Source organism: Aulonocara sp. 'chitande type north' Nkhata Bay, linkage group LG3 (assembly GCF_057382095.1).
Source record: "Aulonocara sp. 'chitande type north' Nkhata Bay isolate Kocher_YH1m ecotype deep benthic linkage group LG3, A_spYH_male_GT1.1, whole genome shotgun sequence".
NCBI lineage: Eukaryota > Metazoa > Chordata > Actinopteri > Cichliformes > Cichlidae > Aulonocara > Aulonocara sp. 'chitande type north' Nkhata Bay.
The window spans coordinates 52,356,388-52,372,464 of record NC_141346.1 but is presented as its reverse complement, the minus strand read 5'-3'; the positions used below and the strand labels follow the sequence as shown (position 1 = coordinate 52,372,464).

Here is a 16,077-nt window from a genome sequence, read left to right as displayed (position 1 = left end):
CTCTCTCTATCTCTCTCTGTACTTCAAGAACAGTTTCCCGTCTCCAATCTCTGTTTTCTGTATTATTCATTCGCTTATTACCCACCAGTCTACCGTTGTTTACAGCGCTGTGGCTGCTGTCTTTTTCTTTTCTTTTTCTCTTTTTCACTTAAATGATCTCGGACAAGAAAGCCTATTTTTTCTGTTGTTCAATACTGAAGTAATTTAAACTTTATATGCAGAACATTGTAGAATATTTTTAAGGTTATCTGCTATAAAAAGCCAGGCCAGGAAAATCTCCTTCATGTTTTTCTGTGTTTTATTCTCAGTTACTTTCACACAAAGGCATCTGCTGTGATGTTCACAATTCTGATGAAGTCAGTACTGATAAATGATCAGAGTTATAATATTTCTGACTGTCTGAGGCTAAGTTGAATCGAATCGGGACTTTGAAAACTGGAATCGAATGGATTATAGAAATCAGTGATGATACCCAGCCCTAGTGAGCAGCCTAGGCACGACAGAAGTGGATGTAGCTGTAATAGGAAAAGAACTATTGCTAACTTTTCTGTTAAGTTAAGGCCTGATCCTTTTGAAATTCATAGCCAGTGCTCTGACACGGTGTCATCAATCTTTGAATGCTGAAAAAGCACAGTGTATCCAGAAAAACACATTATATTATATAAATTATTATAAAATTTGTGTGCGCCTAACTTTTGTAACTTTAAAAAGTTAGGCGTACCGGTACGCCCATGGCAAAAAGTTAGTCTAGAGCGTCAGTGTCATACAACTGGCAAGAAGTAGGATGATTTACATTATTATCATTGAACACGATTATTTAATCTTAATAATACTCTGTTATGACTTCTGCCACTAGTTTCATTTCGTGTACATAGCGTTTCCTGTCATGGAAATGTCTGTACTCTGTGGGGAGAGTATGATAATCTGACTGACTCAGTGCGGTTAGACTACAGCTTAGAGACGATTAGCTCCAGCCTGATGTCCACAACCCATATAAGGAGATAAGATGGCCGCTCTCTCATTTAACTAGCCACATTAAAGACTGACGACAGAATGGACTAAGCTACTTAAAATGACTTGTTGTCATCACTCTGGTTAAGTGGTGCAATGATTTTATTACCTGCTTGCTGCAGGACACCAACCCCTGCTTTATAGCTATTAGAAGATTGTGCTGATACAGCACGATCTACGCCAGGGGTTTGCAAACTCCAGGCCTCAAAGGCTTTAGATGTGTCCTTGATCCAACACACCTGATATAATTGGCTAAAGGACCTCCTCAACATGTCTTGAAGTTCTCCAGAGGCCTGAAGAACTCATCATTTTTGCTATATAACTTTTGCACTGTCCACTTCCTGCTGTGACAAAACAAATTTCCCACGTGTGGGACTAATAAAGGTTATCTTACCTTATCTTATCATTTGATTCAGTTGTGTTGACCCAGGGTGAGATCTAAAAGCTGCAGGACACCGGCCCTTGAGGCCTGGAGTTGTCCACCCCTGCTCTACGCAAACCACCAACTAACATCAGCAGGCAGGCTCTCAGGTGGAACCCCCAAGATAAGTGAAAGAGAGGCCGCCCAAGAAACACCTGGCGACGAGACTTTGAGGCAGAAGCAAAAAAGATGGGTTACAACTGGAGCCAACTAGAAAGAATGGCCTAGGGCAGAAATCTGTGGAGATCTACCTTTGGTGACCCATGCCCTGGGAGGAGTGACGGGCAGCAGTAGTTGTAGATTACAGCTATTCTTGTATAAATATTTATAAAAGTAGGCATTGGGACTGAAAATGCTGAAATTAAAAAATGAAGAAGAAGGCTCTTAACAAAGACACGAAAAAGAGAGCACATTACACCAGCTTTACTCCCATTACACTGGCTTCCGGTACATTTTAGAATTCATTTTAAAGTCTTAGTACTGACTTTTAAAACTCTGAGTTGTGACGCTCCTGCCTACATCTGATCTTTTAGATCCCCATGATTCCTCTGGCAGCCTGAGATCATCTAATGAAGGCTGTTGGTAGTCCCACGAACACGTTTTAAGACCAGAGGAGATAGATCTTTTAGAGCAGATGGAAGCAAGATGCTTTGCCTTCCAGTTCTTAATACTGAAACAAAACCCATTAACTTCTTTACTAAATTATTATAGAATAATACTATATAGTAGTATATTAGAGTAGTATTTCTTTTCCCTACTCACTCCTGCGCAGCTGCAGATCTCCATCTCTTACGAAATGACAACCTGAACAGTCAGTTAATGTCATAATAGACACTTCCTGAAAGAAAAACCTGATTTTATTGTTCCAAACAAGACAACATTTCATTAAATGAAACTTTGTCAATGTATCAAACATTTTTTCTACATTACAGTAGACTCATTAACTACACACAAAATCCCAGTTGCAGATTTATCGGAAACCTTATCAGTGTTTCCCCGAGAATTTACTGGGCTACATAAAAAACACGAGTCTCGACTTCTCTCTGTGATGCAGGCCTTCTCTTTACTTTTGCTGCTGGGCACAAAGTCATTGCTGCTTCATCAGAATCCAGGTTCTGAAAACAAGAACTCAGAGTTACAAAGGTCTCATCATTTCAAATATTGAAACACATTATCATGGACAGTAAAAATGGATTCACCTCACTTTGCTGTAGTATCTGTCCTTCAGCAGCAGCTTCACCACAGAAACAAAACATCCAGTCAGTCATGCCAAAATCTCATTTAGAAATTAACCAAAATTAACCAGTGGCTGTTTCTAGTACCTCTCTGTAGTGTCCAGATTTTAAAAGCCATGGCGATAACTGCGTTTATAAGGAAAACAGTCAGAGGAGCCAAAATCAGACCGGCCAGCTCTGATATTCCATCACACTCTTCTACAAAGACAGAATCATTGCATTAGTTTAAGTTCAGCTCTTGGTCTTGGTCACTTTCTAACAAAATTAGCAAGCAAACATAGAAACCAGATGATTAGTAATTAGGCTAAACTTACTTTTGGTGATGCTCTCAGTCTCATCAGTATCACTGAAGTCTTTAAATAAAGCGAATATATAATTTGACAAAAAAATAAATAAATGCATAAAGGACTGAAACCTCCCACAAAAACTTTTAAATGTTCTTACCTTTAACATTTAAATGTATCACGTTAAAAACTGGAAAAATTGTGAAAAATCCACAGAAATAAGGTCCAGAGTCAGATACACGTGGGTGTTTAATTTTCAAGAAGATAGTAGAGCTGTTGGAAGTCATTTCAAACGGTCCGTTTTGAAATCCATCACAGTATGCCACACTTTTATCAGCTCTGAACATGACAGAGATACAGCTGGCCATGGTTCTGTTGACCAGTCTGAACCAGAACGTTAAAGAACTGTGCGTGGAAATGTTGGCGCATTGCAGTGTGACTTCTTCACCTGGACGGACCTCCACAGTCTGAGCCCTGCAGACTGCAATCAACACTGAAACAATAAAAGTAATATAAAAGTACATTACCACTTAATTTAGGTAAATAATAAAAGCAACAGCTAGGTAAACATAACAAAAATAAGGTTAGCAGTGAAGTTGAATGTAATTACAAGTCAGTACGCACAGAGGTTGCAGAGACTTAAAGTCGACATCAAACTAAAGTTCATTACTGCACAGACCAGTGAACCTTTGAAATGTCTGGGGCTGAAGTGAGACCCAGGAAGTGTGTTTTTACACTTAAATGGGTGGGTGTTTGTTTTTTCTTCTTCTATTTTTAGGTCTGCCCACAAAAGCTAGCATGATGTACTGGACTTTTGTCAACTGTCAGTATTGCATGAACACACTTTATAAAACTGTCCTCTAGCCTGAATGTCCAGGTTGTTTATTCACGTTTTTCTAAATAACACTATATACTTGCGAGCCATTTCATTGGGTAAACCTTGCTAGTACCAGATTTGATCCCCCTTTGGCTTCAGAGCTGCCTTAATACATCATCAGAGGTGGAAAAAGTAAGGACTTTCTTTACTTCGTCAGACATACTGACACCTGGATTAATAAAATTCCAGGAAAATGGTAAATGGCCTGTATTTGTATAGCGCTTTTACTAGTCCCCTCTAGGGACCCCAAAGCACTTCACACACCCAATCATCCACACATTCACACACTGGTGGAGGCAAGCTATAGTTGTAGCCACAGCTGCCCTGGGGCGCACTGACAGAAGCAAGGCTGCCATATTGCGCCATCAGCCCTCCTGGCCAACACCAGTAGGCGGTAAGTGTCTTGCTCAAGGACACAACGACCGAGACTGTCCGAGCCGGGGCTTGAACCGGCAACCTTCGATTACAAGGCGAACTCCCAACTCTTGAGCCACGATCGCCGAGTGGTGGAGGACAGTGATGAACCCATGATAGGATTAATGTGTTATATCTGAGACATGATTAGTGTTTTGGAAACTGGGTCCAATTCAGTAGACAGGACAGATGTTGATAAAGGAAGAGCAATTGTTTTTGAAATATTAGTTGGTAAGATTAAAGGTAGGGGAAGATGACTGTAAATTCCATAATATTGTGATATTATAATATAATCTGTTGTGGGTTTTCTTTCACTTTCTTGGTGCTGTACTGCATTTAAAAACATTATGCATGTGCGCCACTGCTGCAGACCTAAAGCGCTGGGCCAAACTAATAATGACTGAGAGGTCTGGATGAAGGGAATTTACTTTCATATTCCATATGGAGACAGTTAGTGAGGATAGCTTTCTATTATTAAATTTCCTTTTCTTTCAAATGATATTCCATTAATAATAATAGCTTACCTAGTATATGCAGAATAAGACTTCTCCTTATCTGTCTTTCTTGTTCCCTGGAAAGTTCTTCTTACTGAGGGCCTGACAACAGCTGATACTGTTCCTCAGTTATATTATAATATAATCTGCTGTGGGGTTTCTTCCACTTTCTTGGTTCTGTACTGGATTGATAAACATTGGTTTCCTGGTTTCCTACATAATCTGTTGTCACATATCTGCCAGCTTCATGTGCTTTACGCAACCTGAATTGGAGTGTCCACTCATCTGGGTTCTGGGTTTGCTGTGTTGGGAACCTTGATTTAGATTGATATCCAACTTCATAATCATAACAGCAGACTAGGAGATTTCTCTGTCACTCATTTTTCGTCCTCAAGCTAACAATTAAAGAACCATTTGTTAAAGCTAATATCTCTGGCCTGCTGGCTTAATAACTCCTTTAAAGACAAGGACTCAATGAGTAGGGCACTTTCAGAAAAAGTTCATTATAAAGTAAGACACGCAGCGCATAAGGCATTCATTACTTGCAAGGTATAAGCATAAACAGGAAAACCCTATGCAAGTGCTCGATGGGGCAGTCCCACTGAGCCCTTTTATATATCTTTTACACATATAAACCAATACACACTTATCCTGGGAACAGAATGCATTACCTTCCTACACTTTACTTCAAAGAAACAGATCAGTTACATTAGAAAATCCTTTGTTGCTAAAAAGACTCTTTATTTATATCAGGCAAAGAAATAACTATAGCCAGCAAAGAGTTGCAATTAAATGTTTTGTCAGTAATGCTGATAACAATTGAATAGCAGAAAACAGAGAGGACACGATAGAGAGAGATGCACTTCCTCAGCTTACCTGAAAAGACTGCCGCATCACCTTCAGAAAAGGCACAGAGATCTTAATTGTGTATAACTGAACAATATTCTTGCTGGGATTAAAATATGTGTTTTTTTTATTCTCACTGCTTAAAGCCTGTCAGGGTTCCTGGGTCGGTGACCCAGTGTTTTCAGTTGTGTTCATGTTCAGTTTATTTTGCCACTTCCATGTTCTCACTTCCTGCTTTTCCTGTGTCAGCTCGTCTCGTGTCATTAGCCAGATTATGTTCAGCTGTGTACTCACCGGTCTCTCATTATCATCCTCATCAGTCTATGTATTTAAGCCCTCTCTTCCCTTCAGCCCTTGTCGTGTCATTGATGTTCCTGTCGTCTCTCCGTATGTATGTTCAGTTAGTCAGCCAGCCAGCCAGTCTTTCGTTCCTGCTTTGTTCATTCACCCGCTCCAATAAATCCTCATCATTTCTGCACCGTGAGTCCTGCGTTTGGGTCATCTCTTCCACACCTCCACACACAACCCCTGACAAAGCCACAGCTGGCAGTCATCACATTTACATGACATCATGTAAATTCACATTTACATGCAACTTTTACAGTACATCCTAACATACAGTTTAAATACATAAAAAAAAAGTTAACCTTGCTTGTTACTTGTTCTTTAATCTTCATACACAGCTAAGTAGCAATATTTTATTGACAGCTATATTCTTTGCTTACACATCTGCATTCTTGCCTTAAAACATTTTTAAAGTTTAATGTTTATCAGAGAAACAGTAATATTTCAAACTTTACTTACAGTTGTAGCTGCTCTTATGTGTCATTGCTGCTTTTGTAAGTTTCAGATGAAATGCATTCTGGGCTACCTGACTGCACAAAGTGCACACCAGTCACCACTGATGCATGCTCAGTAGAATGGGCGGAGTGGGAACAAATCTGGACATTTGTAGCGTACCTGGCTTGATGCATACTTTGAATTGGAACAGTACTTGAGAAAAAAGAAAAGAACACATACTTAGTAAAGTATAGTCTCAGTGTTTATTTCCAATCTTATTTTGATAGTCTCATCCTGTCTCGTTATTTAGATTCTGTTCAGCTGTGTTCCTCAGTTGTGTTCCTTCTCATCTCGTCTTATTTTCCTTGTTTTCTTTGTTGTGTCCTCGCTCTGTGTTGTGTGAACCCCTGTTCGGAGGTTTCTCCTCAAGAGCTCTAGTTTGTGAGTGCCTGCCTCATGTTCTGCACATGTTTTGTATTTTTTTGCTTTTTGAAGTTTTCACCATTAAAGTTGCTTTTTAAAAAAAAATAAAAATCTGACTGTCACACAGTCATTACATAATAGATGTAGTCCACCTGTATGTACCTTCCTGCACTCTTATGCATTATCCAGTGTTCCTCTCTCATCACAGACATTTCCGTGCTGCTGGCAAAATCCATTACCATGTTTTCTCCTTATCACCTCTGTTCCCTTCACCTTTCTATTGAAGTCTCCTCCAATCATCAGTCTCTCCCTCAGGGGATACTCTCTACCACTTTGTCCATCTTAGTTCACAATTCCTTTCTCTTCTAGTACTTCTGGGACACGCACACTGACAACATTCAGTATAGACCTTTTTATGTCCGGCTTCAAAGTCATGATCCTTTCTGACACTCTCTTCACCTTCACAACACTAATCACAAATTCTTCCTTAAAGGTTACTCCTACTCAGTTTCTCTTCCTGTCTACACCACAGAAGAACAGCTTGAGTCCACCTCTAGTGCCCCTTAGCGTTGCTTCCCTTCCACTTGATCTCCTGCACACACAGTAAATGTGCCTCTCCTCTTATATAATCTTATATGTGAATTTTGTGGACTTTTTTATTGATAAAGGGTAAGGACAATGTTTGTAGTGGTTATTCAGTTATGTAATGTTCTTGGTTTTTTCCCCCTGTTTCTATAAAATATGATTAATTCTTTCCAAAATAACCTGTTGGAGTATTTTGGATTCACGGTCAGTCTATCTTATGTGACTGACTGAGATGTTAGTGGAGTCAGTTTTGCATTGATGGGAGCTGCTCCTGCTGTGTGTTGCTAACAAAAGAACTGAGCCTGAAGCTGGCAACATAAAGTTTGGGAGCTCAAAAGACACGTTTTAGAAGAGGGGGCTGCTTCAAGGTCAGAGTGTAAGAAAAACAGCATATTTTCAACTGTGCATTTTGTAAAGCTACTCTAGTAAAATTCAAGAATGAAAATATGAACTTAGGTTCACTTTAATTACCTTCATTTGACTTTATTTGTTCCGCACATCAGACTTGGTGGTTCTTTTGTGTTTGTCTGACTTGTGTTCACACTACAGCTTATTAACTTCTGTGAAGTGCATTTTAACCCCGAGTTTAGCCAGGAGTCAGAACGTGTCTGTCAGACCACTGCATGCTCTCTCTTTCAGTTTCTCTCTGATTCTGATCTCTCTCTCTCTCTCTCTCTCTCTCTCTCTCTCTCTCTCTCTCTCTCTCTCGTTCATCATTAAGCAATGGCAGAGCCTCACTCACTCTCACTATGAGGTAATCTGGGCTGTTCAGAATTTTCCACACTGGCTCCTCCTCCATCAACCACCACTTATACTGTTTTGCCCTTCGATAAAGAGCTACTGGAAACTGTGGGTGCAGGGTTAAAATAGTTACTTTCTGTCTGAAGACAACATTGATTCCTGTTCTGTTCATGGCTATAAATTTATATAGTCAGACTTCACTACAAAGCAAAATATGTTGCTGCCGTGTCTAAAAGCTGCTCTGCTTCTGTGGTATTCTTGTATACAGGCATTGTACTGGGAAAGATTTGCAAGACGTGTTTTAATGGATTAAAGATTTGAACACTTAGTCAGCTAAGTGCAACATTTTGACTCTTAAGATGTATGATGATTTTCTTATAATAGATAAGGCTTTTGCCTTTTTTGAAAATATGAAGGGTACAATTTTATAAAAGAATTAAGTGCACCAGTTAAACAATGTGTCATGAAAAGGCTGTGTAGCAGGCAAGAGGCAGGACCCAAATGCAGGACTCTCAGACACTGGACTTAAACTCAAAATGCAGCTTTATTCGCTGGAAACACGTTTCAAGGCATTGACTTTACAAAACAAACCAAAAACCTCAAACATGAGCTCGAAACTAAACTGGACTCAAGAAACTAAAAACTAAGGAACATGAGCTAGAAAAAACAACCAGGAACACAACAAGAAAACACACGGCAAAAAAGAGGGTAAGACGCAACACAGGGCAAGAAAAAAACAGGATTAAATACACACCGGAGCAATCAGGGAATGAGAGACAGGAGGGAAACACAGCTGGGAGAAACCAGACAAAAAAGGTAATATTGAGCAAAAACATGTACATTATAACAAGTTAAAATGTTTGGTGACAAAAATATGTTGACGAGACCAATGTCACATAAGAAACCATGTTCTTCTGCCTGTTTCTCTAAGTTTAAGCTGAAGATTTTTCTCCTGGCCACTGCAAGGTTCCAATCTAGATGCAACAAAGGAGTGCTAATCTGTAGCACCAGTAACTTGGGTATCCCTCGCAGAGTACGTTAAATTTAGTAAAACATGGTCAAATGATCATCTTTTCCATTACATTCACAACTTACCATTTTTAACTCGAGATACCTTTAGCCTGTTTAAATACACACACTACACAAGTGCACAGACCACAGGTAATAACAGAAGTGACCATAAAGCAGTCTAGCTGTTGGGAGTGAATGAAAAGAGTTGATTCTTTAAATATATATGTATGTATGTATGTGTATATATACATATATATGTATATATAATCTTTTCTCTAAGTTAGAGGAAAAAATAAGAACACCCTTTACTGCAAAGTGACTAAGAGGTGAAAAACAATGACTATAGCTATAAAGCATAAATGATGTCACCATTTAAGGTTTGAACTGAGGACATTTTGAAGCCACAGTGTTAGTGTTCTGGTAACAGACATGTCAGATACAGGCTACAGCTGCATGTGTTGTGAACGTTTAAATCCAAAATGTCAATATTCCGATGGAACAGTTTTATAAAGGGTAAACTTGATAAAAAGATTTAAGCCATTTTTTAGCACTGTATCCTGTTCTATATTTAAGATATAAACTATATGTTCTAATGCACTGATCATCCTTTTACTCTGTTGTCCAGCTTGGATCACTGTAAAATTATAATTGTAAAATGTCAGATGGCTGGTCAGGAATGTGACAGCAGCATGACTAAGACTGATTCTCCTCTTCTTTTAGGTGATTCGATGAAATAAACAAAAAAATCAATTCTCAGGCTGGATACTAGATTCTGTAAAAAGAAACAAGAAAATTTTCTTATAGATTTGTCTTTGACTATGTCTTTGAATTGCACAAGTGGACTTTTTAAATTAAACATGAAGAGATAGGACCGAGTTCCTGAACAGTACCTGTCTGAAGCCTCATTTTGATAACAAGGCAAATGATGACCTTAGTAAGAACAACAGTCACAGCGGTCAGAATTAAGCTCGTCAGGTTAGTTGTTTCATCAGCTCCTCCTACAGGAGAAATGCCCACATTTGACTTGAATAAAACATTTTGTGCAAAAACTGAAAAGATTCTTCAAATGTGATGCAACCTCTTCACAGTACTGCATTACAATCTACCTGTACTGATGCAAGACACACATCTGTGGTTCCTGTGGTTAACTCTCATATGAAATGTTACATCATTCTTACCTTGAACCTTTAGATATGTTGAGTTGACGATCACTGGGTGTCCGTTTATATAATATCCACAGAAGTACAACCCAGAGTCAGACAAATCCACTTGTTTGATTTTGAGGAAGATAGTCGAGATGTTGGATGTCAATTCAACTTTTTCATGTTCAACTCCGTTGCAGAGAACACTGGGCTGAGCGAAATTATAAATTGATGAAATACAAATAGGCGAGGTTTGATTGACTAGTCTAAACCAGATTGTGTGAGTAGGAAAACTGGAAAAGTTGGAGCACAGCAGTGTGGCATTTTTTCCAGGCTGGACTTCCACAGTCTGAGAATCTGAGCAGGAGATCCATCCTGAAACAAACAGCAAAGAAATGTAGTTCTGAGCTGTTAAGACCAAAACAGATACTAATAGACCTCAACAGTTTTAGTAGCTCATAAATACCATTTTTCTTCTGGTTATTAAGTAAAACATTACCCTCACCCATGGAATTCATTTGGAGAAAGACTCATTGCCAGTACTTACCAAGGCTGAAGAGAAGTACAGCTGTTCTCATAATAAAGCTCATCGCTGTTCTTAATAACTGAGCTTCACTAAGGAAGTTTCAATAAAGAACAACTTCTATCTGTCTCGCCACTGAGATACAATAACTTGCCCACAAAATGTTGCAGCACAAACATCTGCATGAGCACCAAAATGAATGAGGTGTGTTTTGCCTGTTTCGTAACTCGCATTGTTAACACCTTCACCACTTCTTTGGATTGTGATCTCAGTGCTTTGAAGCTGCGTCCCAGCATGTAATATTGTAGATTTTTAAAGCATGTACCAAGACTGAGGCCAACATTGTCATCAAGTCTTTACAAGATGTTTTTTCCAAGCACAGTTTTCCTGTAATATATAAGTAGAAGACAAATAAAATGCATTAACAGATTTGACAGAAGATAAAAGATCGGAATTAGTTTAGCAAAATCATAATGAATACATAAATTTACCACTGACGAGATTATGAGTAGTTTCTTTCTTCTACATACAAATACAAATACTCTTACTTGGCATTTTACTAGGGATACCTTACCTGGTAGGACTCCCACCCCACACTTCCCCACCCACCTTTGTGGTAACATTACTGTGGTATAGATTCAGCAAGCTGCTAGAATCAGTCTTTCATGCACGTTAAGGCAGCATCATTTCACTGCTGCAGATTTAATGATGGAATCATGTCTGATATTTGGAGACTGTGGAAACCATTCAAGTCATGTTGATGAAAGCAGTCCGAGATCCTATGAAATTTGTGACATGCTGCATTACCCCACTGCCATGTTTCTCAAACTGTGGGGTCGGCCCGCCAATGGACGATGGCTTATGGTGGGGTGCCACAGCTAAATGACCATCAACAGATTGATGCATATAATTCTGGTTATATGCATTAATCTGTTGATCTAAACAGCCAAAAAGAAAGACATCAAGCATTTGTGCGAAAGCAACACAGCTTATTTGCATGTGGTTTTAATGCAGAGCTTAATGTTCATCTTGCTGTGGCTTTCAGTTTAGCTGATGCATCGTTTTGCCACCACGGCGGAAGATGGTGGGTGGATGGGCACAAGCATGTTCATGACAGCCAGGAAAGAAAGCTGCACACTTTGTATTTCACTCTTACAGTCACTGTTAAACACAATTAAAAGTAAACTGAAATCACTTTTATGTTTCTTATCCTAAAACTTGACTACATGAATTTAGAAAAAAGAAAAGAAAACACTGTTGACTGTTGTTGTTGGCAAACAAAAGGCTGTACTCATACTAAGCAATTCACATTGTTCTTAACCATGGTTGCTTTCATGTTCCTTCATGCCAGCTAAATATAGCTGGGACAACTCCCATCTGTGCTTTTAGGACCAGGACATCCTTGTCACGGTCCGGGTGAGTGGCAGTTTTTCTCCACAGAGCTGTGGTCTCCACCTCTGGGTGGAGCCCTCATCATCTCACCTGTTGTCCACACCTGGTGGTTCCAGCTGTACTTAAGACAAGAACACCTAACTAGTCTTTGCAAGTTCGTCTGCTAACTCACCTTAGTGCTTTGACTTCTAGTTTCGCAGTGCTTCAAGTTCTCCTTTATGCTTACCTTGTGTTTCCTTGTGTTTTAGTCTTTTCATGGATCTCCATGGATGATTTACCTCGATTCTGGTCATTGCTGTGGGTTACAAGCCACAGTTTCATGCTCTTTTTTCCCTTCTCGCCTCATCTGCCTGCCCTCCTGTCACCGTCGTCCCGGATGAGTGGATCACCCAGGCTGGACTCACGCCATCTCAATTGAAAAAGGCTTTGATGGCAAGGTTATCTGAAAATTCCAGTTTTTGGAAGCTATTAAGGTTCACTACATGGAGTTTACAATAGGCAGAGGATTAGCCACAACTCATCAGTAAAGATATTATATCTGTTGATAGACTGGTAGTTCAGTTCAATTTTACACATAAGTTATGAGCAAACCAGAAAAAAACTCAAACACATTTTGATGACGTCTGTTTTATTACAACCTGCAAGTCTGTTGCTTCAGCTTCAATGAGATTTTATGTGTGATTATATACATGCATTTATGTACTAAGATTCAAGTTCAAAATTAATTAGAGGTTTAACTGCCCACAGAAGAGTCTGTAGCTGTGGCAGGTGGATGTCACAGTGGCAAGACTTTGCAGCAACCAAACAGCTAACTCCATAGTCTAAAAAGCCGATGCAGAGTCTGGCCTCACATACTTGTAAAATGGTGCAGAACTTTTACCAGCAACAATATCTTTTTCATTGACTCTCAGACCACAGTTGCTGTCTCTTCATGTCAAACAAGGTAATTATTACAGTACAGCAGAGCCTCACTCACTTTCACTTAAGACAATCTAAGCTATACATCAAAGTCCTCACTAGCTCGTCCCCCATCAACCATCAGTGACAATTTTTTTTCTCAAGTAATGTCAACATGTGTGAGAGATCTTTTGTGTTGCTTTTCCTGTGAGTCTATCTCGTAGCAGCGTACACAACATTTGGCTCCAGCTCTCTCTGTGGTGCAGACCTTCTGATTTTTGTTCTCAGAGGGAAACTCAGTGCTGCATAGTTCATGGCACCAGAGTCCACATTCTGGAATGAAAATGTTCAAAGTCACTAATCTTGCACATTATTTATTCATCTCTTAACATCCACTAGGTCAGAGGCAATCTGTGTAGACTGATGTGTAGAGTTAGACAAAATTCTGCTCTATTGGGAATACAGACACACAAAGACTGTAATGTTTCATTTGAAATTCATGAATGTACATTTTCAGCAACATAACTCAAACCTAATTCAAGACTGATTGCTGGTGACTGGTGGATGTTAACAGATGAATGATTGAATCAGACAATATATAAATCAATCGATCTGAATCTACGGTTTAAACAGATTACCTCACTGCGTTGTGGATTCTGTCCATCATCTTCAGCTATTTGATAGAAAAGCTACATCTGTTAGTTATTCACTAAAAACCTTTTCATGTTTAGTTTAAGTTTAAGCAAATAAATACCTGTATGAAATTTCCTGATCTTGACAATCAGACCGATGATGACCAGTAGAAGGAAAACAGTTAAACTGCCCAGGATCATAGTGGATGGATTTTGTGATGAATCCTCTACAAGAAAGACATTTTTTTAGATTATTTAATAAAAATAAATAATAGGAATAATAAATGAGAGTATTATTAGTTCTTTGACAAGTACTAAAAATAGTACATATCTTAATTTAATTTATGCTGTTAATGAATCAATAGAGAAAAAAACAAGCTTACCTTGAACCTTTAAATTTGTTGCACCATAAACTATAAACATTTCATTCTTGAGTTCACCACAGAAATACAGCCCAGAGTCAGATGAATCCACTTGTTCGATCTCAAGAAATAGCACAGAGATGTTGGATGTCATGTTGAATTTGACATTTTGAAATCCTTCATAGAAAGTCACATTGCCCTCAGGGCTGAACATAGATGAGATCCTGCTAGCGTTCGGTCTGTTGGTCATTCTGAACCAGAATAAGCGAATATTAAGTCTGCTAAGGTTGGAGCACTGCAGCCTGACTTCTTCACCAGGCTGAACCTCCACAGAGTGAAACTCGAAGGCTAAGACAGAGATCCAACCTGGAACAAACAGCGAGCATTAATGACATGTACATAAGGTTCAGTTCTGCTGGATTACTGTATAGAAGTAAATGTGAAAAGGTGACAGATGTACTTACTGAAGGTGCAGAGTAAAATTGGCTTCATGTTCATCATTGTGACAAGCACCGCCTCAATGTCACTAACTAAACTGTGCTCTAGTAAAAGTGATCTCTACGTAAAGAGGCGGGCTGACAGTGACGGTGCTTTTAGGAGCACGAGTGCAAACTGACACTGAGTAAAAAAAAACAAAAAACGTGTTTCATTAAAATCCAGTTTGATACCATGTTTCATGTAAGTTTTGGGGTAAAGGGCTAACTGTTTACCAGATACAGAGTTTTTTGGAGATTTTTCAGGGTGTGTCCAGACCATCCTCTGGGACTGGATATCCTCCTTCATTGTTCTCACCCCACTGGGCACTCTCACCTCCCTCAGGACTCACCATCTCCAATATGCAAGGAAGCACAACCCACGGCTAATCATTCACTTACCTTCCTGCCCAGTAACCTCCCTCTACTCTGATGCAGAGCTCCCCATTCCTTGGCTCTCCGTGTGCTCCCTGTGTTTAAGCGTTTCTCCGCCCTTGATCTTCCTCAGCTCTAGGTCCCTTGTTTACGTTTCAGTTTCTAGGCATGTTCTTGTTTAAGTTCACATTTTGTAAATAAACCTTGTCAATAATTCAACTCGTGTATTGAGTCTGCTCTTGGGTCCCATTCTCATATTTCCACCAGTTCATGACAGTACCTTAATATCTAAAACGTTAACTTAGTATTTTATTAGGAGTTACCTGTGCAGTGATACTAAAGTTAATGATACATTAAACCAGTATCTCTATAAATGCACAGTGACTTGCGAGTAGTAGATTCAAATGTATCTAATTGTGACACTTTCACCTGGTGTGGTTTTCACATTTAATTTCACATCTTAAAATGTAAAAAAAACAAAAAACAAAACAAAACAATAGTAGACTAAAGGTTGTGCAAGTGTCACTTTACTATAGCTGAGAGCAGTTAAGCGAGTTTGTGAAGTTAAGTGTGACCAGTAATCTGGAGTGCAGTGAAAGGTAATTTACCACCAGCATCATGTGACCTGGCCTATATGTGCGTAGCACAGATGGAAAAAAACACTCTGAGCAGCTCTTCTAACCAACTCAACTCAGTCTCCACTGTCTCTGAACAAAGTAGCTGCTGTAGAGTTACCATAACAAGTTCCATGATCAGATCAACCCTAACTGACAGTATACACAGTCCTTATTAATGTGTATGTAGATCTTCATATATAATAATATGTAGATCATTATATATGAGTTTTTGGCCATGATTCTTTCTTAAATTCATTTTATTTATTTTTTAAGAGCTACATTTTGAGGTGGGTCATTCACGGAGGCTTTCAACTCCTTTTTGTTTGTTTGTGCTCGGAAGTCACAAACAGTCATCTTGTCTTCATATTGCTATTTGCCTTGATTTCTGCTGAAGACGGCTTATTGTCAGGGTTGACTGAACAGACTTGAGGAAAAGTGCAAAGATTGTTTATTTACAAAACACAGAGTGACCATCAGAGATGGGCAGTAACGTGTCACAAGTACAAGTAACGCATTACTGTAATTCGATTACTTTTTTCAAG

At 39.1% G+C, this 16,077-nt stretch overlaps 2 protein-coding genes and 1 long non-coding RNA gene across 3 annotated transcripts; all 3 read right to left on the bottom strand.

The window, feature by feature from the left end:
• Positions 1-2,429: 2,429 nt before the first annotated feature.
• LOC147336157 (uncharacterized) lies at positions 2,430-2,865 on the bottom strand. The gene is made up of 3 exons (XR_015128631.1): positions 2,755-2,865; positions 2,632-2,666; positions 2,430-2,547 (listed from the first exon to the last, which is right to left on the bottom strand). It is a non-coding gene; the product is annotated as an uncharacterized LOC147336157 (long non-coding RNA).
• Positions 2,866-9,781: 6,916 nt separating this feature from the next.
• On the bottom strand, positions 9,782-10,854 carry LOC147336156 (T-cell surface glycoprotein CD8 beta chain-like). The gene is made up of 4 exons (XM_086287653.1): positions 10,812-10,854; positions 10,301-10,639; positions 10,013-10,120; positions 9,782-9,894 (listed from the first exon to the last, which is right to left on the bottom strand). Exons 1-4 carry the CDS (start codon positions 10,852-10,854, stop codon positions 9,869-9,871), a joined length of 516 nt encoding a protein of 171 aa, XP_086143779.1. The 3' UTR covers positions 9,782-9,868.
• A 2,435-nt stretch (positions 10,855-13,289) lies between these two features.
• Positions 13,290-14,586, bottom strand: LOC147336155 (uncharacterized). The gene is made up of 5 exons (XM_086287652.1): positions 14,535-14,586; positions 14,084-14,436; positions 13,831-13,933; positions 13,715-13,749; positions 13,290-13,409 (listed from the first exon to the last, which is right to left on the bottom strand). The coding sequence occupies exons 1-5, from the start codon at positions 14,569-14,571 to the stop codon at positions 13,290-13,292; spliced, it is 648 nt and encodes a 215-aa protein (XP_086143778.1). The 5' UTR covers positions 14,572-14,586.
• Between the last annotated feature and the right edge of the window lie 1,491 nt (positions 14,587-16,077).

Excerpts from the sequence above, each read along its gene's own strand:
- LOC147336155 (XM_086287652.1), bottom strand. The coding sequence starts at position 14,571 with ATGATGAACATGAAGCCAATTTTACTCTGCACCTTCA. Across the intron at positions 14,437-14,534 it reads AATTTTACTCTGCACCTTCA|GTTGGATCTCTGTCTTAGCC; the intron begins GTAAGTACATCT and ends TGTTTGTTCCAG. Across the intron at positions 13,750-13,830 it reads GATCAGGAAATTTCATACAG|CTGAAGATGATGGACAGAAT; the intron begins GTATTTATTTGC and ends TCTATCAAATAG.
- LOC147336156 (XM_086287653.1), bottom strand. The coding sequence starts at position 10,854 with ATGAGCTTTATTATGAGAACAGCTGTACTTCTCTTCAGCCTTG. Across the intron at positions 10,640-10,811 it reads TGTACTTCTCTTCAGCCTTG|GATGGATCTCCTGCTCAGAT; the intron begins GTAAGTACTGGC and ends TGTTTGTTTCAG. Across the intron at positions 10,121-10,300 it reads AACATATCTAAAGGTTCAAG|GAGGAGCTGATGAAACAACT; the intron begins GTAAGAATGATG and ends TTTCTCCTGTAG.